General features: G+C 33.6%; 1 protein-coding gene across 2 annotated transcripts in view; it reads left to right on the plus strand.

The window, feature by feature from the left end:
* LOC106127757 (uncharacterized) overlaps positions 1-24,374 on the plus strand; it is a 52,005-nt gene that overhangs the window by 13,139 nt on the left and 14,492 nt on the right. For both annotated transcript variants that reach the window (XM_013325989.1, XM_013325990.1), the window contains exons 3-4: positions 5,849-5,952; positions 14,101-14,542. In XM_013325989.1, the coding sequence (XP_013181443.1) occupies positions 5,849-5,952; positions 14,101-14,542 (546 nt within the window). The remainder of the gene's footprint in view (positions 1-5,848; positions 5,953-14,100; positions 14,543-24,374) is intronic.

Raw genomic sequence — 24,374 nt, forward strand, 5'->3', positions numbered from 1 at the left:
CTTCCATTATTTATTGCGCAAACGAGATGGTTTTCACAACAAAATCAATTTAGTATATTTATCCTGTAAACATTTATTGTATACGTATTGAGTAACAATGTAATAGTTCGTATGATTTATTTTGAACCGAGTTAGTCAGTATGTTGGGTATAAAAATATTTTTATATCTTACGAGTAGGAAATCTGTCGGTTATCTGTTACGTTTTAGTTGTGAAATATTTGATACTAGCCGTGCCCGCGATTTCATTCGCGTGGTTGACGGAAATACTTTCGCGATTTTATTTTGATTGCATTTTGTCGCGCCTGTTGATCGCAGCGTAATGTTACATAACCTAAAACCATCCTTTATAAATGGACTATCCAACAAAAGAAGAATTTTTCAAATCGGACCAGTAGTTCCTGAGATTAGCGCGTTTAAACAAACAAACTCTTCTGTTTTATAATATTAGTGTAGATTGCATGGTTTTGTATGGCACGTTAGTATCATAGTACTTTCAATGAATTATTAAATTGTGTGTAAGGCACAATTATAAGTATTTAATTATACTTATTTACTGCAATATACAACTCTACTTATCTTTACCCATCTCTTGCCATTCGAATGTTTCTAGTCCGTACAGGTCTAGCTCCATAGCGCCTCGCTAGCGATACCTGAAATGGCCGAGGGTTTGGCAGCCAATTGCTGTCCCAACAATCCTCTCTCATTCTCATCAGGTGGCCCAGTTATTCCAATATTAAATGTTATTTTTACTATGTAAAAATATTTATTTTATTGGCAGTGAATATATTTTTCCATGGTAAAACATAAAGGTAGCAACATTATATTGCTTCCGAGAACAATGGGGGAACAGTTTGGCTGCATGCCAAAATTTTTATTTCCCAATCGTTCAAGGTTAGAATAACAAAATTGAACTTCTGTTTTGAGGTTAGTTAAAATACGTTTAACGATTTTTGCATAGGTTTTCTTGTTAAAATGTAAAAATAAACAATGTAGTCTATATTTGTTTTGGTTTGATGAGAAAAAACAAGTTGTGATTTAAAAAAAAGTTGTTCTAGAGTTTCCTTAAACAATACTTTTGAGACATCTTATTAATATACAGTATATGTTGAGTATAAATACGTGGCAAATAGTTGATGATAAAGTAGATAATTAATTCTAAGAAATATATTAATTTTGTACAAGATGCTGCAAGTTGAGCTTTTCTGAGAACTGCAATTTGTTACCGAAGTTCATTACAACGCAATTCTACTTGAGTTGGAGCTTAAGAGGGTTGGGGTAGTGGTGGCAAAACCTTGGCTGCAACCGCCAGGGGGGTCACAGAATCTTAGCTTATTATATAGCGTGGTTATAAGTCAAGAATCGTTTGATTTAGCGTGTAAAAGTGGAAGACTTTTTCCTTGACATACCTTCTAACAAACATCCATCCGTCTAAACTTTCGCATTTATAATATTAGTAAGATAAAGATTTTCCTAGCATGTACGAATTGAACTTTATTATGTTTCTAGTTCTTTAGAAATAGTAAAACAAGAATCTATACACATTGTAAAGGTAAGAACACTTTTTGTGATTTTACGACGCGTAGTAAAATAGTTTGTCTTGGCGGCTTTCAGTTGGTTTATACGATTCTGTTCGAGTTAAAACAATATTACCAATAGTATCGTAAACGTAATTTTAATCAAAATAAACATTTGGAACGTAAAATTTCGTACAACTTGATTTTTCTCCCATTTTTTATACGAGAAGTGTACACTCGATACGACACCCATGGACATCTACAACAGAGAATGAAAATTAAGAAATAATATATGCAAATGGTAAATCAGTTGTTTAAAATAAGAAATACAATACAATAAAAGACTATTTAAGTTATCATTACATGACTCTGGGTGTAGAAATAAGACTTTAATGTCTCACATAAATCTTCAAGTGGTACAAACGAAACGCTATCTGTATGAATAACTTAAGTTTCAGGCGCAAAAACTTTGGCAATAACAATGGATTATGTCCGATGTTAAATTATTCCAAGCGTTTAAAAAGTTTATCTACAAGTTTCTTGTCAGTTTCCACTGATGAAAACATGCTCAAATAAACGTTGTCATCGTTTGAAATAGAGAAGTTTTTTTCAGTATCTTGGGAAGTGACGGTGACATGGTCAATAAAATTTCCTATATATATAAACACATTTGCAGAAAAAAATATGTGTTTTATTCTCTTACGTCGTAATTCTTAATAAAAAGTGTAAGATTTAAGCGAAAATAATTTGAAACTTCGCTCACAAAGGCGTTAATAATTAAGACTAACAAGACATTTTCAACTTCTAACAGGTCTCTGCCAGATTGTAATTACAACGAAGCCTTTGTAATTTATCTATTGATTACTTTATAAGTTCTTGTTTACAAAGACTTTATAAAACAACTTTGCTCTTGTTTAATTTTAAAACATAATAATATAGTCAATTCTTTAGCAAAGTTTGGAAGTTTTTAATTACATCAATTAGCTGTACAAAGAGCTTGTATATCTTACTAATATGACATATAAATGCGAATGTTTATATGTATAGATGGATGGATGATTGTTTGAAGAAATCTCGAGAATGGCTGTATGGATCTCGCTGAAATTTGGCATAGATGTAGAACACATAGGATACTGGTTAAGTTATTTTTAATACATCTCGGGAGGAGTTGCGGGCGACAGCTAGTATTTACATAAAATACGTTAGCAATAGAGAACACAGCGCATATTAAGTTTCTACCCACAATATCCTGAAGCCTTACATAACGTAATGGCTTTAACTGTCTACGCATATGTTACTTATATTTACTTATATATATATTGGAAATATGCATACTGCTACAATCCGTTTTTCATTGTAAATTTATCTCTAAGAACACCCTTATTAAACACTAGCTTCGACGGCGACTCCGTCCGCGTGGAATTAAAAAAAACTTAGTAAGTAACCTATGTGTTCTTTCAGGCTATTTTCTATATCTGTGAGTTATTTCTGCTGTTTTGGAGTTAACTTCATAATAACATCCATACATCTAAACTTTTGCATTTATAATATTAGTAAGAAGTAAGATTAAGCTTTGAGCAATTATACATTTTCGCTTAGGTGACTTCCATTTGACGACTACAACTCTCTCGTCTCTTTCACATTCATACACACAAATCACCTTGTTAATTATAATTAAAAATGATGTCTAGATGTTATGTTTGTATCAGAAATGCATTGTGGAGCTGCATTCGCATCAACAATGATACTCGACATAGTTGCATAACAACCGCAGCCGAGTGCGTGCGCTGAATGCTAACGAATTCCGGAGACAATCTGCATTTGAATTCTCTCATCTTTGCACTCCATTACTGCGAAATGATTGTCACAAAGCTCGCGTTATTTCACAACGATGGAATTTCAAGATAACTTGTTTTTAACACGTTTGTTTTTAAAATAAGTTTTTAATTTTTAGTCTGTTTTACTGTTTTATGTTACGGCTTAAGTGTTATGTTTTTTTTAATATTAAGAACATTCGGTTGCATCCTAATTGTGTTAGTTGCTTGCTAGTTGTTAGAAAACTCAGTAAATATAATTTTATGTTATTTATATGTTTCATTTGATTTAACACGGTACATTTTATTGATACCGTAGGTTCTTTTATCGAGTTCAACAATAGATCTATTCGGCCGGTAGCTAGGCGGGCCAAGGGCACACGCGTTCCAATAAATGCGACTAAACACGACCAATTATTTAGTTTGCGAGCCATAGCCAGTGAATTAAGGGAGAGGGCGTCACGGTTTGTTGTGATAGTATATAGTTTTTGCATGGTTGTAGTAACTTTAACATTGAGAATAATTCTTCTTACTAATATTATAAATGCGAAAGTTTAGATGGATGGATGAATGCATGGGTGTTTGTTTGAGGGTATCTCCGGCATGGCTCAACGGATCTTGATGAAATTCGGCATCTATGTAGAACATAGACTGGAAGAACGCATAGGCTACTCACTAAGTTTTATTTTTTAAGTTCCACGTGGTCGGAAACACGGGCGACAGCGAGTCTTTAATAAGACTAATTCGAGCTATTCGATTTTTTATGTCTGGAGAATTAAATAGTTAGTAATCAGAAATAGTCATCTTTATAAGATTCTTCTAACTTTATCGGATTCTTCTCATATTCAGCTGGAAGGTATTCTACAAAAGTTGTTCCCGAGGTGACTTCGGCGAAATCTGTACCTACTTCAAAATATTTGACCCAAGTAATCGTTATGAGTGCTTTCATTCATTCCTTTTCATATTTGGAATTTGTTCCGTGTCATGCGTTTAGGTGATATAAATCGGTCTTTAGCTAAAGTAGCTTCGGAAGTGGTGCGACGCCAAGTGACACACTTGTGTAGCGGAAGCGGCGCCATTTGTTAAACGACTCGTTCCGTTTTGTTGGCGAAGTGCGTCGACTGTGTGTATACTTAATTATCGATTCACGCATGACTCACTGACTTCATTTTCTAAGCTATCCATAGCTTATATGTGAACTATCAAAAGTTATATGTACTATCCGAAGAATTTGATAGAACTGGTATAAGTGATCGCACTGATGAAACAAAGCTTTTAATTATCAGGCAGATTATAAGCAGTTTATCATGAATTAATTGATCCGATGTTCATGGATATGCAAAACCAGTGGAACCACACAGAAGACAGGCGTGCAGTGGAAGCAATTCCACGTTTCGTCTGATTAGTGTGCATCCCGGAGGCCTAATTTAGTCCTCTTTCCCTTCCCACCCTTTTTCTTATAAGGAAAAGATGGGAAGTGGAAGTGGACTTTCCGGATGAGAGGATGCAAGGAAAGAAAATATCTTTTCTTTCTGTGCATCCTCTCCTCCGTTGATCAAAGGTAATTGCGTATGTCTATGGGCAACGGTCACTTTGCTATTTCAGCAATTTCTGGTGGCTGCTCGCTCGTTTGTCACCTTATGATTAAAAAAAAACAAACTAACGTCCTTTGTGTAAGACCCCTGAACATTATTCTAAATTATAAAATGTTATTTCAGTAAGTTTCGTAAAATCTTTACTATAAAGATATTTAAACAATTATTTATACGGTTGCAGGCCAATCTATCGTAATAAATTGGATAGAACACCGCACAGCCATTTGGTCAGTATAATTGACCGTTTCATTTGATCCAATGGAGCGTTGCATTGTTCATTTACCAGGTGTTTGATTGTTGTGACGTAATGGAATATGAAATTAGAGTTTTGTCATGATGTTTATCTTGTTTTATAGTCACTGAGGGAATATTCCAAAATATATTTTTAAAATAAATTATAATACTTGTTGAATTATGAGTAATAATATATTAGACAATCTTAGAATATATGACAAATTAGTGAATGTAAAGAGGCGCTGGATGGATTAAATTAACACATTTTTGCGTACACCATCACTTTCCGCGCGATAAATTAATTTGACACAAATTTGACTGATTTATGTCGACGTTGAACATCAGCATCGTCTCGAGGAATTATTATTCAATCATAGAGATTATTATAAGTATAAAGAAATAGACTCTATGTACTAAAAGACGATGGTCTTTTGATGCTGTGTGCTACATACTGTGTGTGATACATACTAATCAGAGACAATGTATATACTTAATATAGTCCAACCTGGAAAAGCGGGAGTCCAAGGGACCGTGATATTTTTCTCGCTCATGGAGGTCATCCGTCGGAACTGGACAATAACTCTCGCTTATTGAGATGAGATTCCATGCTATCCAGGCTGGAAGATAGGTAAAAGATAAAGTAGCATATTTAAAAAAAATATTTTTATTTGAACTATGAATTGTTTTCAGCTGCAACGGGGTCAGTCACTGTACATTTATTCTGAAGAAAACACATCCACCGGCGGCTGATTGGTCCCACGGCATCGTGCATGTCAAATATTCTTGCCTCGATGGTAAGTAGAAGTAATATTTTTTTTTTATAATGTTAATTAAAAATAGAGATGGTTCGATACTTTATACATACTTCGGAAATAGTCTATGACTTATAAATGGAATTCCTACACCATAGAGAACTCTACCAGACCGGTATTTTAGGTTCATATAACTAAAATCTTATTATTATTATAATAGCGTATGTTTGGATGGATGGTTACAACCTATCTCCAAATGGTTGCATGGATCTCTCTGAATTTGGCATAAATGTAGAATATATCCCGGAAGAACTAATACTAAACATGCATTTTATAATTCCGCGCGGACGGAGCGGCAGGCGAAAGTTAGTTAAATAATAAATTATGATAAAATGCCGTTATCAGACACAAAACAAGCGCTAGTCGGTAAAATCAATCGAAGTCGGCTAAACATTGCAGCGGGCAGCGCACGTGCCGGCACTGACAACGTCCCGTCGCGTCGGGTACACTACCAAACCTGGCCCTTCGCACATACTAATGTACTTCGTGGCATAGATCCTTGGTAATGATATTTCTTGATACGTATCGATGTGCCAACTCCCATGGAAACCTCGCACGATGGCCAAATATGATAGGGTTTTACTAGTACTAAGAGGACGTGTAGAATTAAAAACATCACTATTTTTGTTAGTTTAATAAATATTTACAACTATAACTTAACTATTAAAAGACTTAACTTTACTTTAAATCTACAACTACTTTAAGTAGCCTATATATAATCGTAGTAATATTATAATATTTAAGTTTAGATTGATTGACGGATGGATGTTTGTTGCAAGGTATCTCCGGAACGGCTCAACGAATCATGATATAATTTTGGATATATGCAGAACACAGTCTGGAAGACACATAGGCTATTAGTTATGTTTTTTTTAATTCCTCGCAGATGGAATCGCAAACGCAGTTTGATTCTAAATAATTAAAACTTATGAATCATTTTAAAATAAAAGAACTAAACGAGTATAAAAACAAGATTATTTAAAAACATTCATCGTTGACTGGAAAGAAGTTAACTCAAACAAAAGAAATAAAATGTTTAGATGAACGAACAACTCAAGCATGTTGTCTTAATTGCTTAATCAATCCAATACAATCTATTAGTCTATTATAAACAATCAATAAAATTTGTTTTAATAAAGATTAATTAAAACACATTGTTGTAACTATTTTATTGGAAACTCGATCAATTGTACTTGGACTTTCCGTAAGCTACGCGCTACGGCTGACTACGAATCAGTCTTTCTAGTAAACTTTATTTCGTTTTATTTAGTATCGCGTTAGCTCTGGTAGGGGGAAGATGTGTCGTTTAATTCTCTCTAAACGCGCGTGTTTACTTACGAGAATATTAATAAACTTAAAAAGTAATTTTATTTCCGAGTAAATTATTTATTATGTGTCCTAATAATGTAGTTTTTTATTATGTACATTTAATTTATTTATATGTTGAATTTATATTGTAAAATGTTGGAAAAGGATGTGAATTGGAAAAAATGTTGAAAGCGTCCCGTGCGAGGTGGACGTGCTTTGTTTTGCAGTTTTTTGTCTTGCATTTGTTCGGTGCCAGAGGATTAATAGGTAATTGGGATCAGATAATTTTTAAACTAAAATGTGTTCTATTTGTTTAAATATTGCCGTAGATTACCACTACTGAAATATACTCTACAAAAACATATTGTCATACTCTTTGAAATCACATATTAAAAAACAGTTACATATATAAGTAAAGTATGTGTAATTTGTTTCAAATTGCATTAAGTAGGTTGACGAAGGCTTCTCAGGTGATATGTAGAGCGTCGGTTTACCGCATTATAACTACTTGACATAACAGGGACGTTTACACGAAACGAACGAACAAAATGCACTGTACTCTACTTGTGATAATTTTTATATTTGAAAATATTAAATAAAAATATATAGATCATTTATATGGCATAGTAGCTGTCGCCCGCGACTCCGTCTGCGCGGAATTAAAAAAAAAACAAATTTAGTAGCCTACGTGTTTTCTAGACTATGTTCTATATGCATGCTAAATTTACTCGAGATACGTTCAGCAGTTCTAGAGATACCTTCAAACAAACATCCATCCATCTAAACATTCGCATTTATTTTATTAGTAAGATTTGTCTCAAATGTATAAGTGACTAAAAATATTGTCTTTGTGTTTTCTTTAAAAAATGACGCTACAATATGTAAAAGGCAAACAAGACGACTTAGTAAAAGGTAGTTGAAATATATAAAAAATAAATATGAATAAATAATAATAACAGTGTAATAAAAATGAGAGTTAAGGCACGCTCGGTCGTATCCCGGAGGGCTTTATACAAATTTGAGATCTCAATATGACACGATCCAGGAACACTTCAGTTTTTCACTATCAAGGACACCATGTATATACGGGTACAATTAAATTTTATGTTATAGTTAAAATGATAAATACAAAGTGTTAATAATATTTTAATAAAAAATAAAATTTTATAGTAATAGATTTTTAAATTAATTGGAAAACGTAATTTCGTATAGAAATAATCAATTTATTAAATAATAATAATCTATACTATCTATAATACTAACATGTCTATATATACTATTTGAACTCCGTTATTTGCATACCAATGTCATCATCATCAGCTCACTATACTTCCACACTGTAGGGCTTGGAGCCTACCCTGAGACACGGGTGACTAGGCCATAATCAACCACACTGGCCCAGTGCGTGTTGGTTGACTTCCCACATATTATTGAATTTGTTCTCAGATATGAGCAGGTTGCACCACGATGTTTTCCTTCACTGTAAGAACGTCGGATAAATGTACATATGTAAATCTGAAATCGAAAAACACATTTGTACATGGCAAGATTCGAACCCAGGCCCTGCAGATTACAAGTCAAGTGCTTGATCCCTGAGCCACCGACGCTCTCCAACACGACCAATGTAATACAAACTTCAATTAGACCCTTGATCACTGATCTTAATAAATTTCCATCACTCACATTCTCATCTATCGTGACTTGATAAAATAAACAAAAACTACCAACAGGTGTCGCTATTACATAACTTTAATAACTCAATTAAGGGACATATATCCCCTGTATTGTTATAACTCCTCATAAAATTCTATAGATTATTATTTCATGTGCCATCTATTGCGTCGTCACTAAAAGGGACATTTTTAGGGCCACGATAGGGAGAAATATTATTAGAATGACTGCATTATTGAGGGTTTCATATTGTGTTTTGAAGTTTCTCAACACAGATGTGCGGTTATAGTTACATTTGATACTGTTTACGTGTACGAATGATTTACTTCGTTTTGTTGTATTAGAGCAAGATATTTGATTTATTGAACTACAGTTTTTATTTGTTTAAATGCATATGCACTGAGAATCGGAAAAATCTATTTGTTTGATGTTATACTATTTTATTTACAGTGGGTTTCTGAGACTAAAATTCTTGTATAAAATATATCTATCTTGTTGAAAAAACAGATATAAGAATACATTTTAGAAGGGGATCTTGGTCTCGAAAACCCTTGATCAGTCCTCCCTTGGAACCTTGACTGTTTTTTTTGTTAACTCTTGATGAGACTTTTAAAGTCATTGTTATTGTGTCAGATAAAAGATGGCACTATCTTTTGTTTTCTATAATTTTACATAAAAACAAAAGAAAATCTAAGAATACTTTCTTACGTAAAGTTCAATGACTTACAGGGTTCACGCCTACCAATTTGTTAGCTGCCATTCAAAAATTATGTTAACACGATTTTAAACCATTGCCCACCGTTACCTATACTAAAGTGGCTATAAAAAGCACACATCGTTAATCATAATAACTGCAGAATGTTGTTACCGCCCAGTGAGGGTCACTTCACTGTTTTTGATTAATTATACTTAAAGCTTTTGAATAAACACGTGTTTATGTATTTTTTATCTGCTGTTAATCGTTATTTTATGTTTGTTTTAATTTTTTATTTGAGGTTATTTTATTTGATATCAACAGGCATCTTTATTGACTTGATCTTATGTTTGTTACTTTCATTAAATAATAATCAAATAATACAGTGTTCAGAAAAATGCAAAATAATCACTCTAAAACGTATTCTATAGAAGTCCTTTGCTCCTTAACTAAGTTAAGGAGTCAAGGCAATATTGAATACTGTAAAGATATAATAGTATGTAAAGATTTTTATTTATTTTAATTTTAATTTGAAGGTCTATAGATAGAAGGATATAGAGCTTATAGGCAGATCTTTTTTGCTCTTGCATTGACTGCAAAATTTTTCTCGCTTATAGAAGTTTCTCTCTAATCCAAGTTTCTCGCTCATGGAGGCTATCCGTCGGGATCCGATAATCGCTTGCATTGGTTTCTTGCTTATCCAGGTTCAACAGTATAAAAAAATAGCTGTTGAAAAAAATTTATCACGCGCAAAATACATAAAAAGTCTTTGGTTGTTTTTAAAAACAAAAACACAGTGTTGGTAGCAATTATAAAGTGAGATGTCAAAACCAGCACCACCATCTTCGGTTAGTATTGGTGTCACTTGAGCGCGTTCCGACTCTCGACGACACGATGACTGCCGCGTCACTTGCGACTTGCCCTTGTCTGCACCTTAACAAACAAGTTAACAAGTAAATATATAACTTTGAAAATATATGTAGATACCCCTTAACACGTTCATAGTCACCGGCATGGAATGTGTTAACAATTACATTGTATAGATAGATTGATGATTAACAGTGGGTTTTCGATACCAAAATCTCTGTTTAAAATAAACAGTGATCCCTGTTATTATTTTTGGCAAAACAGAGATAATAATACGTTTTAAACATTAGATTTTGGTCTTAGAATCTCACAGTAAGTAGTCTTATTTGCAAATGATAGAAGAACTGTTTAATAATGATTTTTTTAAACGGTTTAGAAGTATTAAAGTTTCATTTACTTACTTTGATTTTATTAGAAAAGAAATCTACACACTATGTAGCATTTTGTTTTCATGCCGAGGAATCGTTTTATTGATTGATATGTTTAAAAAGTGGGTCGTATTTAGATAAACGTTTCCATTAGCACACGACACGAGAATACAGTTTCTAACATCACGATTAACAGTTCAACTTTAAATTTTGAGAAATAAACAGAGTCTATTTGTTTCGACGGACGTTTAATTTAATTTATTTTTAATGTATACATTTTAAAAAAGATTTTTTTATTTTTTCATTTTAATAAAAATTTCAAAATGAAGACTAAGTGACGTACTCAGCGTAGTGTGGCTTTTAAATTTTTCCATATTAGTTCTTTTGAGTCCATAGAATCAATGGGGTCAGTCCATCGGCAAACAACCGTTAAGTAGAGGTAGTAGCAAAAATCTATACTAAGCGTAATCACTAAATAAATATAAGTTTTGCAATAAAACAATGGATACGTGCTGATCTAACACGACGCGAGTACACCCTTGATTTAGGTAGGGCTGGACCCCTCTAAGAACACTTATGTATTTGTAAGGCGAATTGATTTTCTCGTATTCCCTCTCAAAAAGCAAGCTATCTTGTGATGACTATATTGTTTCACGATTGCATAGTTTAAAACGTGCATTAGCAAACATGAAAGAAAGAGATATAGTTAGTCTATAGGTAGAAATTACAGTGACCTTAGGTCGAGTGCAAGTCGAAATAACGGTGTTTAACTTGAAATTATTTTGAGTTATTTTTTTGTTTTAAATTTACTTTTCTTTTTAATTTAAATGTAGACTTAAATATTAAGATTGTATGTATGTTTTTTAATTGAAATTTAAACCACATCGTTTTTCAATTTTTTTTTTTGGATTAAATATTAATTCGGTTCCTTGCCTCCGCGTGATTTAACACGTTAACACTTCACGTTAAAACATGTGCAACTATTTGTCCCTATTTTATTTGCATTGCTATCAATAAGCGCAGGCTCCTAGGATGTTTTGAAAGCCCTCAAACGTCACCATATAATCAGTACCAGAGTGTAGACGTGGTTAACGCAAAACGGACACTATTCCATAACTTTAAGGCTTAAAATTGTTTGTCCTTAAAGTTTCGCTAATACCCAGGATTAGCTGAGAAAGACCAATTTAATCGGAACTATGATTTTCCCAATGTTCTGACTGTAGAACTTTGACAGGGTAGGTCAGTGTAGCCTGGTGATTGTTGACAAAAGGAATTTTGTTTTGACCGGTTGCCATGGTAATATTTGGGTTAAATTGCAAATACAACGGGCCCGGGTACAGACGGGATATATTTGAGGCATAATAGAGAGAAAAGGATAGAGATATTTGTGAGTGAACGCATTACGTAGTTCTCATAAAAAGATCTTTTTCTATTGAAACATTTCAATAGGTTTGAAGCATCAATATTGTTCTAAAGTGGTAGAGATAAATATAAAATAAGCATTTAAAATCATATAACTATAAAGGTTTATAAGTGGTTTTGGATTTTAGTCAAAATTAAATTTGGAGTGCTCCTGTAATTTCTTTTAGTTTCAGTTAAATTCATTACATATTTAAATGTATTTTTATTTATAAAACACGTTGCGTTGTATCTTACAAGCTTAATGTAACACAAAGTACGCGACAATATTCTATGCATGAACAATAGTCCGTGCGGGCATGCGAGCCTTGTGAATTAAATACATGGCGGTAAAGTTGCTTTCTTTTGTTGTCATAAAATATTTACGAGCTTATTCCTAACAATCAAAATACGCAACTGTTGCACAAGGTTTGTAGGATTTTTATAAATATTTTTTATTTTTATTTGTTACTTTTCAATCTGAAATATAAATGCGAATGTTTAGATAGATGTTTGTATGAAAGTATCTCGAGAACGACTGTATTGATCTCGTTGAAATTTGGTACAGATGTAGAACATAGTCTGGAAGAACACATAGGCTTCTCCTAAGAGCTCGGTGACCTCCCAATCCGGTAATACTAAGAGCTCGGTGACCTCCCAATTCGGTAACAATAACGAAGTAACAGCCTGAGCCAAGGCTCCTGAGGGAGCCCTCGAGTCTTGTTACTCTTAAACGAGATTTAGGCTAAGCGCCATCTACGCTCGACCACTTCAAGCCCGGTGAAGCTGTAAATGCCTGTTCAAGGCAAACAGTGACTACTAAGTCACAAAAAAAGCATAGGCTTCTAATTAGCTTTTTTAATACCGCGCGGACGGTGGAGGGACTGGCGTTGCCATAAAGTTTGATATTTGCAATACGATAGACTGCGATAGATAAACCAAAGTATGGAAATTTAAATGTCTTATTGTTGTTAACTAAACTACAAGTACAAGTAAAATACAATAAAGAAAGTCATGCTAATAAAAGAAATAACCTAAACGCGGGTAACATAAAATATATTTATTTTTTGTTTGCTCTCAACAAAATTAAGTGGGGCGCACCTAAACGATTTATGGTCTAGCCCTTAGAAGTCGTAATTTATCGATCCCCATCGGGATTAACTCATAGCTTTCTGTTCGCATGTAAATCTAAATACAGCACGTTGTAAATTCTAACAGAGTTACAATTAGATACATTTTAATAGTACAAACATAATTAGTGCCACTTTAGTGATTTACTGTAATAATATGTCTTCGGGTAAAGATGAATTGTAAGATTAGTGTGGGTTAATTTAGTTGTTAAGGGGTTGCTTTAAATTTTAATGCGAACTAAATTATTTAATCCTAAATAATTTAGTTTTGTATATCATTGATGTCTCAATAATAAATACACCAACATATTTTTTTTTTTGTTTTTTATTATAATAGAAGGGGGCAAACGAGCAGCGGGAACACCGAGGTGTTCAACGACGCCCATGGACATCAGCAATACCAGAGACATAGAAAGGCTCTAAAGAATGCTTTTCAATAAAATGTAGTCGAACCTGGATAAGAGAGAAACCTCTGAGCGATAATCATAGTCCGATTCCGATGGACGACCGCCATAAGCGAGAAAAATATCACGGTTTTTTGGACTCTCGCTTATCCAGGTTCGACTGTACATACAGATTAGCTGCAAGTACCTATATTACTATCATTCACTTTTTATTTATTCCGTTGTTTTCAATCTTTCCCTAAAAGGATTTTTATGTAAAGTACCTTAATGTTCTTCTGTTTTTTTTTCAGAAATCGTTGAAGAACAACGTTGCTATGACAGCGAGATTCGTATGACATGTCGCGAACTTGACAGTCACATAGCGATATTAGAAGCTTGGTACACATCTTTAGAAGACTACAACAGAGATCTGAATACAGAGAACTATACTATAAAGACTGAAAACGATTCAGAGTTAGACCGAGTGTATGTGTACTCTAGTCCTAAACATAACGGTGTGTATGAACTAACGAATCATTCAATCAATGTGAATGAGGTGAACGATACGGGAGTGACGGAAGTGAACGATACAATGGATACAGTGGACATGACGGTTGAATTTGTGAACGGTAGTGATGTGTGTAGCTTGCTTTCGTATACACGGAGCTATGCGAGCTGGCACGACGACGGTAGACGACGGCGTCCCCTAGCGAGGCCCACGTCAATCAACCTGCGTCCACCGCTCAGTTATCGGTGAGTTATCTTTGATCTTTGATAACGCTAAGTACAATCGCTTGTGTTAGTAAGGTACACTTATATTAATTAAAGCGCCAGTCTAACGGTTGTAGTCTGTCGAAATATTTTATAGAATTCGAATCTATATTTTGAATGCAAGAAAAATGTTTACAAGGTTATAGGTTACATTTGACATTTAGTTAGTTATGTTGGCCTACCTTATGAGCCTCTGACTAAATGTCGAACACTCTTATAATATATAGATGCAATGATTATTAAATATTTAAATGAAGCAAAGTGGTATTACACCAAATGGGCAATCGTTAGTCAATTATTTAATTGTAAAGGGTCAGCTTAATTTACATACGATGTGCGTACAAAGTTCGTCATAAAATTACCCAATTACGGTGCAAAGGGCCGGTCTTATAACGGTTCATTCGACCTCTTTGTAGCTGACGGCACCAATCTTGTTTATAGATGTAATTCGCTTTGATTAGCTTGTAAGATGCTGTATCCAACGCCTAATAAATATACAAACAATCATCATTATCTCACTGCCGTATCCCATTATTCAAATGATTGAACTATCCAAACAGGACTTGTGAAGATCGAGAAAGTCTCAAAGAGTTCATGTTACTGAACAAAACAACTCAATACTGTAATTTAGCATAAGGAATGTATGCAAAAAATATACGGACCAAGAGTCTGTATATGTCGTTCGTTCTAAAAAAACTTTGGAAACAATGGTAGATTTTTTTTTATTTCTATTCAAAATTAATAATTAAGGCCATCCATACCGTAGTTAATAAATTATCATCACGTAAACTTTATTTACATAATTATAGCATTGATATCTCGACTTACCAAACAAATAACCACAATTGATGCATTTCACACGTTACACTTCGTTTCTCGCTAACCGGCACTTTATTAGTTCATTAAAAAGGGAAAACCTCATCAATATATCATTAAGAAGTCGACTAGATCGCTTTCATTCAGGGCTGTGTCGTCGCTTTCTAGAGATAACATAGCATTGTAGGGCTGCCAACTTTCAATTAATGTAAACCAGAATAGCGATGAAAAAGACGGCCATTGATTTGTTAACTCTTAACTCCAAAGCAGATTAGAAAAAAATATTATTCAATACCTGGTTTTATACTACCAACTTTAAACTAATAGATTGTCAAACTAAATACCACTCACTGTGAGCCTACTATCCCAAGTGATAGGTGACTGGGCCATAGTCAATCACGCTGGCCAAGTGTCAAAGTAAATGTGCCCTACTCAAACACAATTCGAGTCTGGAAAAGGTGACAACCCTAAGCACGTGTCTTATTAATAACCATATGCATTGACTTGTACGTCATGTTTAGGGTTATCACATATTTGGGACGTTGAGATTAGAGATGCAATTGTTTTTGGGCCATTGTCTACAGACATTGTTGATTTGCGTTAACTTTGTGATATGATTTATTGCTAACTGTTATTGTTTAAGATTTTTTTTTTTATTTCATAACATCGATGATAGATTACGTATGTAATATTAAATATATTGACCGTAGGTTTTTAGTTGTAGAAGTTGGAATATTGAATTTGATTCATGATTATTTTATCGCTTTCGAAGTTTCTTAACTATAAAATACTGTTTTAGTTATAGAACGTGTTTTCTTACTAATATTATAAATGCGAATGTTTAGATGGATGAATCAATGTTTGTTAAAAGGTATCTCCAGAACGGTTTAACAGATCTTAATGAAATTTGGCATAGATGTAGAACATAATCTGGAAGAATACATATATACTATTAAGCTTCACAGACGGATTCGCGGGCTACAACTAATATTTGTATAATTTATCAATTTATTCATGTGTATTCCATTGCTTTTAAATAATTTACGCTTATAACTTTTATGTTTACGTGATTGGAATGCAAACACACTTTCAATTCATGCATTTAATATTAATGTTTTTTTATGTTAATATATCTACTTTATTGATAGTTTACATTTAAAATGACTTTAACGAATATAAGGAATCCGACATTTTGATAAAGAAATTTTAAAAGCAGGTAAAATTATTTTGAATAAAAAAATTAAAAAGTTCTTACCAATTAAAGATTTTTTTTTAAATTTAAACTTATTTAATACAAGAAAACAAACAATCAAATCTATCTTTGTATTAATATAGATGAATGTAATATTTGGTCTGATTGAGTTATTTCCTTGTCCACGTCTTTGTCAAACAACTACAATCCTCATCAATTCTTCGTATTGGCTCGTGTATTTTTGGCGCCAACAATGACGTAACTTTCTGTCTGGATGTTCCAATGTCGAATGGTAGATTGACTATGATATGTTGTCACTATTTCGGTGTTTTAAAGTGATTGTAGATGAGTGTTACTATTATAATTTTGAATAATGGCCAATACTAAGAAAAAAATAATAAGAGTGATTCAGACACCCAAAGTTGGCCTTGGCCTCTGCCTAAATACATCTTACTTCTTACTAATATTATAAATGCGAATGTTTAGATGAATGTATGGATGTTTGTTTGAAGATATCTCCAGAATGGCTCTACGGATTTTAATTAAATTTGACACAGATGTAGAACATAGTTTTTAAAACCATATAGGGTACTTATTAACTTTATTCTTAATTGCGCGCGGAGGAAGTCGCAGGCGACAGTTAGTAACTTTATATTTTCATTTTATGATAATCAAATAACTGTCCTAACTACAACTACAGCTAATATACATTTCTGAATGCGAAGTAAGCAATTCTCACTTCAAAACAATTGACAGGCAGACAATCTTATCCATTACGTGGTTATCAAAGAAACAGTTGAAGCGTTTAATATAAAGGAGTCATTGAATATCAAACAAGATAGCTTGTGGTGGTTGACCTATAATGGACTGTAAATAGACGTCAGCTAATGAAGCATTTGTTAAAGATTTATAGCGATCGTGGTTAGCGAGCGAGATCAGACGAAAGACGGATTCATTCAATCTTATCCTAGTTTCACACGAGTACAGAACAGTAGAGTACAGTAGGACAGTAAATTACTGCTATCATTTAAAACACACCTACTGTTGTAACAGTACTAATTTGTCTTGATCCTTTGATTGATCTACATTGGTTTGGGTAAGGTTTTTAAAAAAACACATTTTTAAACAACGGACCGCAAGTTCATTAAGGCATCTAACAGAGCCCACCGTAAGTTATTGAGTAGACTTTAGTTCACCATGCTGCCCAGTGCGGCTTGGTAAAATGACTTTGGTAAGTCAGGAATCTCATCTTTCTATTCAAAGGTATTTCGTACTTCAAATCTCTAAGAAGCAAAGCATTTATGATTAACTTTAATTAGTTGTGACACCGTTATTATTCGCTTCGTTGCGTAAAAATATCTCCCACGGTTGATAATAGAAGGTAAAGTAAATCGATTCTTTAAGCCTCTATTGGATTATTCGTGTCGTAAACGTTAGAAGCGAAGCCTCAAAGAGGTGACAACAATGACTCGTTATCTGTCATGGTTCGTCACGCTGTGGTGACTGGATTAGGAATTGGTTAACAAATGAATTCAATGATTAAAAGCTCATTTCCATAGTATCTTATTGGAAACACTTCCTTAAGAAAGCGACAAGCCGTAACTTTCTATTATACAGTTTAGATTAGTCGTATTATACAGTGTAGAGTAGAAGTATTAGCTATTTCTTTTTAATTTCATTTTATTAATGGTCGAAATTTTTTCATATATTTGAGAGCAACAAGCTTGCGAATGAAACATTTGACACAGATGAAGAATATAGTTTGGAAGAACAAATGCTACTTATTTTTGTTAACACCAGACAAATTCGCGGGCAATGGCTAATATAATTAAAAAAAAGATATTAAAAAACCGTTTACATTCATTCATACAAATGGTCCAACATTAAAAACAGTTGGCGCGATGCCAACGCAAATGTTTGTGGAAGTTTTAAAACTAGCAATCTTTGTTCTTCGCAGAAGGAAGTCCACGTTATCTGGAAATATAGTCTGCCACTGAAATAGAAGTTACAAGTCCGACGGATTTACGCGCGGGACGTAGAAAAACAAACAATCAAAGCGAAGTTCAAGAACAATTGTTTTATAATAGCTACGCTTACATTATTTTCACAGTGACGTGAACAGGACATTGCAGTACTGGAATTGGACGCACATTGCCGAGACAGAACACTACTGTTTTGTTGCCCCAAGTTGGCTCGGGGCATACCTAAGTTAGGTGTGACTAGGCCGTAGTCAACCACGCTACCCAGTGAGGATTGGTTGACTCCACACATATCTTTGAATTTCTTCGCAGATATGTGCATCGCGATGTTTTCCTTCACCGTTAGAACGTCGGATAAATGTACATATGTCAAAAATAGAAAAAACACATTAGTACATGGCGGGATTAGAACCTGTAGATTACAAGTAAAGTGCTTAACCCCTTGAGCTACTGACGCTCTTTTTTGATAGTAAGTGTTCAATAGTTGTACTGCACGGTCTATTATTCTGCAACATTTATCTGCCCTGAAACTAGTTTTAGACAGTAAATCTGCAAATGATTTAGTAACAAGGATATGTTATTTAAAAAATAACTCTAAGTTTAAAACACATTCCGTAAGACGAGCGAAAGGAACTTGAGACTCAATTACTGATAATGAGGTGCCTTGTCTCGTAGATATATGGTTCAGTCATCGAGTCAGAGGAATCGATTACAATCAAGGAAACTGATCTGTGGAGATGAATAGCTACAGGATATTTACTACCCTACTGTAGATAAATGATGAAATTTAAATGCACAAGAGACGTTACTTTTATCTATACATATAAATAAAATTGGATTGTCTGTGTGTAATATTGAAAAACAAATCATATTGCGTACAATTTTTTTTTTTTTTTCTTTGTATATCTGTCCGAAAGACCGCGTTTTTCTGGATAATATCTAGACCGGCTGGAACGGCTGATGCACGCGGGCATAATATAGTTTACTTTTTTTTTAATTCTGCGCCGACGAAGTCACGAGCGACCGCTAGTATCTTATGAAATTAAAATTAGAGGAGACGATAAAACATCAAAACAAAATAAAATAAACCAACTAAATTCCCGAACGTGAGTGGCTTTCCTCCACACCAATACATAATAATTTAGCAGTAAGTACCACAATTCTACCGTCCTTTGTACATATTGCTATCCCTTACATTCTCTTTATATAACACATAGATATATGTTTACGTGTGAATGTTTTGGTAGTGAAAACCCACAACACTTAGGGCCAGGTGATTCATCATTGTGTCGAAAAGTCTCTATTGTGTCATTTGACAGGCACTTTGCGACAGTCGAACCGTGTCACTGTGTTGGAACAAATCCAGGATTCCAGTATCGGTGAATGGTAATAAAAACTATGTTACAGTGACCTGTAAAAATAGTCAACTTTATGCTCTTTAAATTAGTCAGCATGAGATATTTTTGCACGCTATCTGTATATCGCCAGCGACGCCATTCGCGCGCAATTAAAAAAAATAGTATTATACTAGCTATATGTTATTCCAGGCCTATGCCAAATTTAAACGAGATTCATGCAGCCATTCTGGAGATACCTACTAACTAACATCCATCCATTCCAACATTCGCATTTATAACATACTAGCTGTCGCCCGTGACTCCGTCCGCGCTGAATTAAAAAAAAAAACTTAATTAGTAGCCTATGCGTTGTTCTAGGTCTATCTATGCCTAATTCCATCGAAATCCCTTGAGCCGTTCTATAGTTACCTTCTGACAAACATCCATCCATCCAAACATTCAAATTTATAATATAAGTAAGAAAAAATAGAAAAAAATTCTCTATAACCATTAAGAAACCAGATTCTCTTAACATTTCGACTACTAAATAAAAATATTGCGTCGCATTTAACATCTTGTTTAAACTGCGCAGTTAGGACACGTGGGCTGTCGGTTGCACTTGGAGGGTTACACTATTCGTACAAAGTGTTCTTAATTCAACCTTTCAAAATAAAACGGTTAAGTTCAATTCAAATACGAAAGAATATGACATTATGCGATCAATATAATACTAACTGTAATATAAATAGCTACTGGCCGAAAATAATGTTCAATTTTTAATACCGTTCTAAAATATTATAATTAATTAAAAAAATATTCGTTTTATTCGATTCGAAATTTATTCGATCAATATAATATAATACTAACTGTAATATGAATAGATACTGGCCGAAAATAATATTCAATTCTTAATACCGTTCTAAAAAAAATAATTAAAAAAATATTCGTTTATTCAAATGACATTGCAGTAAATTAGTTACTGTGTTATAACTAATTACTGAAAAACAATATACCAAAACTTTATTACAAAATACTGTACATGGGGCTCTTGAGTCCAGTCATTCCATGGAGCGTCCACCTAAGCGATCTAAGAGCTCGGTGACCTTCCAATCCAGTAACAATAACGAAGTAACAGCCCGAGCCGAGGCTCCTGAGGGAGCCCTCGAGTCTTGTTACTCTTAAACGAGGTTCAGACTAAGCGCCATCTGCGCTCGGCCACCTTAAGCCCGGTGAAGCTGTAAATGCCTCTTTAAGGCAAACAGTGACTACTCAGTCATAAAAAAAATCTGTGATACAAAGGTTGATTTTTTTTAAAGCTAATAAAATCTATTAAATGATGTTATTTGCCTTTTCTTTGAATAATTAAGTTAACATATAATTTACACATAATGTTTCAATTTAACTTCATACTTGATACTACAAACCCTCATTTCTCATGTATTATGAGTCTATGGGTCGTAATAGGGAAATATTGCATTTTATGGTAAGTCCTAAAGGCCGTAAAATATATTTATTAAGGTACAGGGATTATGCGCTGAGTCTTAATATATTGAACCGTTTTAATAGTTAATATAAAACGTTAAAAATTTAATATAAATATTACTATAAGTCATCCCATTCGCCACTTTGAAAAAATAAAAAAAAACTAAAAAAATACTTATATTTTCATTTTATGGCTTAAAAAATCATTCTTAAAAATCTCAGTATGAAAAAAAAATGTTTTTTATTTAGAAATCATGTCCCAATGTTTTCTATGACAAGATTATCCCAGACATTGTTTTGAGAATCTGCGACATGTCTGACATTTGTATCCAGACATGTTGCTTTTGGAACATTTCCAGGTATTGACAAACCCAGACTGTTGACACCACTAAAATAAATCATTTGTTCTTTCATTCTCCATGAAAAAAACATTGTAACTATTATATTTCAATTATCTTCAACATATAATTTATCTTAGACCATCAACCCTTGTCCGTAATAAAAGTCGTCATAGCTTTTGTTTTATTTAATAATGTGGCAAACGATCGAGCGGCCACCAGAAATCGCTGAAATAGCGAAGTGACCGTTACCCATAGACATAGGCAATTGCATTTGCATTGCCTACCAACAATCAACGAAGGAAAGAGTGCACAGAAAGAAAAAATATCTTCCCTTTTCATGCATCCTTTCATCCGGAAAGTCCACTTCTACTTCCCATTCTTTCCTTGTAAGAAAAAAAGGTGGGAAGGGAAAGAGGACTAAATTTGGCCTCAGGGACGCACACTCATCGGACGAAACGCGGAATTGGTTCCACTTCACGCCTGTGTTCTGCGTGGTCGTGGTATATCACCGGACGAGCCGGGCCAATTCGTGCGAAGATGTTAAAGCGGGCTCTGTGAAAAAGTACTACCTCCGTACTTTCTCTGGTATTCCTCTACCTTTGTAGCCATCCCCATTTAGTCTCATTACTTTGCTATTTATGTGATGATCTCTCCACATACTATGTAAATACGTAATATGTATTATAATTTTGAGAGAAAATCATTAAACAATAATTATCAAAATCATTAAATTTAATTTTATCTTTAAAAATGATTTTAAATTTGAATATATTTAATTTCTAAATAATTGTTAATTAGTTTCATGCATAAAAAGATAGTTAACATATAATTAATAAAATCTTAAACTACTAATGAGGCGTGAGAAATTAAATTTAGTGTTAAAATATCCAACCCCTCCGCTGCACGTAACCATATGACTGGCGAAGTGTTCCCATGAGTGGGCTATTAGTGTATTATTTATTGATAACATATTTTTAGCATTCATAGCAGACTATATCTTAATAGGTCTTATGATTTTGTTCAATTACTATGAGTAGACGACACCGTATACATTTATAAATAAACCAGTTGTTTCCCGCGACTCCGTCCGCGCGGAATTAAAAAAAATTAAGTGACTATGTACTACATCCATGCAAAATCAGGGAGATCCATTGTGTTGTTCCGGAGAAACCTTCAACAAACATCCATCCATCGCTCCATCCATCTATCTAAACATTAGCATTTATAAAGTTAGTAACTCTTTAATTCTTCATTTGTCAAATCAAAGGTTACTAAACATGCAGAAATTATGTAAGAAATTCAGAGGCCAGATTGATACCAAATTGCAAGCGACATTCTATTTATTATTAGAATGAAATCCGTGACTGTTTCGTTTCTAGTCCAAAGCCATTTGCAGCTTATCCCTTGTCACTTTACACAAGTGTGCACTCCAAGATACCTTAAAAGAATCACAATTTAGTAGGAAAACGTTAGCACCGAAAATGTGACTGTTATTTTTTTGGCAAACACTAGTCTTATTAACCTTTCATTCGATGGTCTCGAGTATGACGAACAACTAATTAAAAAAATCTACTGAACTAGTTTAGAGAAGTAAGTATGACTTTACTAAAAAAACACAGTTTTTTTGATACAAAAAATTTCGTCGAATTAAGGGTTAATAGTATAGTCGATAGTATTAAAGCTTTATAAACACAGTATGATTTTTTTATACTTATAACTATTAGTATAGTAAATATCATAAAGTATCAAAAAGGTTTAGCCGTGATAGGAATTGATCAGCTGTAAAGGATAAAGGTAGAGCCCCTCGTCAGATATCCCTAAATCAAAACGATATCATTTAGTTTCGTAAGAACAAAATATATTAAAAATAACATTGTAATTGTAAAATCTACATAAATATGAGATAAATATATACGAACTATGACGTCACGGTCGTCATATTTGACCTTGACTATTGACCTAAATAGCATTTTATGTCCTCGAAGCATTGAAAAGGTTACATTGACTAGATGCCAATAAATGGACGCACGAGTGGTCACGGAACTGTCGATTGTAACTAATTTGTATAGACATTATGTTACATACAAACTCATACATCTTTAATAATGTGATGTCAGCACAAACTTGCTAAAAAGAAAATAGCTTAACATAGTGTTGCCCTCATACTAATACCAACTACATTTCACATATATGTAATACGTGTACGAAAAATGTTTTTTAGGAAGCTTTTTCAATTAACTCAATTAAAAAGCTAAGGTAGATTCACCCTATTGACCTTCGTTAGCAGAAAAGGTTAGATTCTTAATATTATACCGTTCTTAATATCGCCCCCGACTCCGTCCGCACGGAATTAATAGACATAATTAGTAACTTATGTGTTCTTCCAGACTATGTTCTACATGTATGCCAAATTTCATCGATACCCGTTCAGCTGTTCTGGAGATACCTTCAAACAAACATCAATCCATCCATCCATCTAAACATTCGCATTTATAATATTAGTAAGATTTAGTTCAAAAAAACTTTAACACTGCAGAATCAAAAGCTGTAAGCTTAAAGCTTATCTCTATGCTTACCAAGCAAGTCATTAGCAAGCTTTCAAGGTAGTTTTGAAACCGTGAAGTAAATTTTACTCTATAATTACGGTCTTTTATAAAATGAATGCAT

This window comes from Papilio xuthus, unplaced genomic scaffold, assembly GCF_000836235.2.
Source record: "Papilio xuthus unplaced genomic scaffold, Pxut_1.1 DF824655.1, whole genome shotgun sequence".
Lineage (NCBI taxonomy): Eukaryota > Metazoa > Arthropoda > Insecta > Lepidoptera > Papilionidae > Papilio > Papilio xuthus.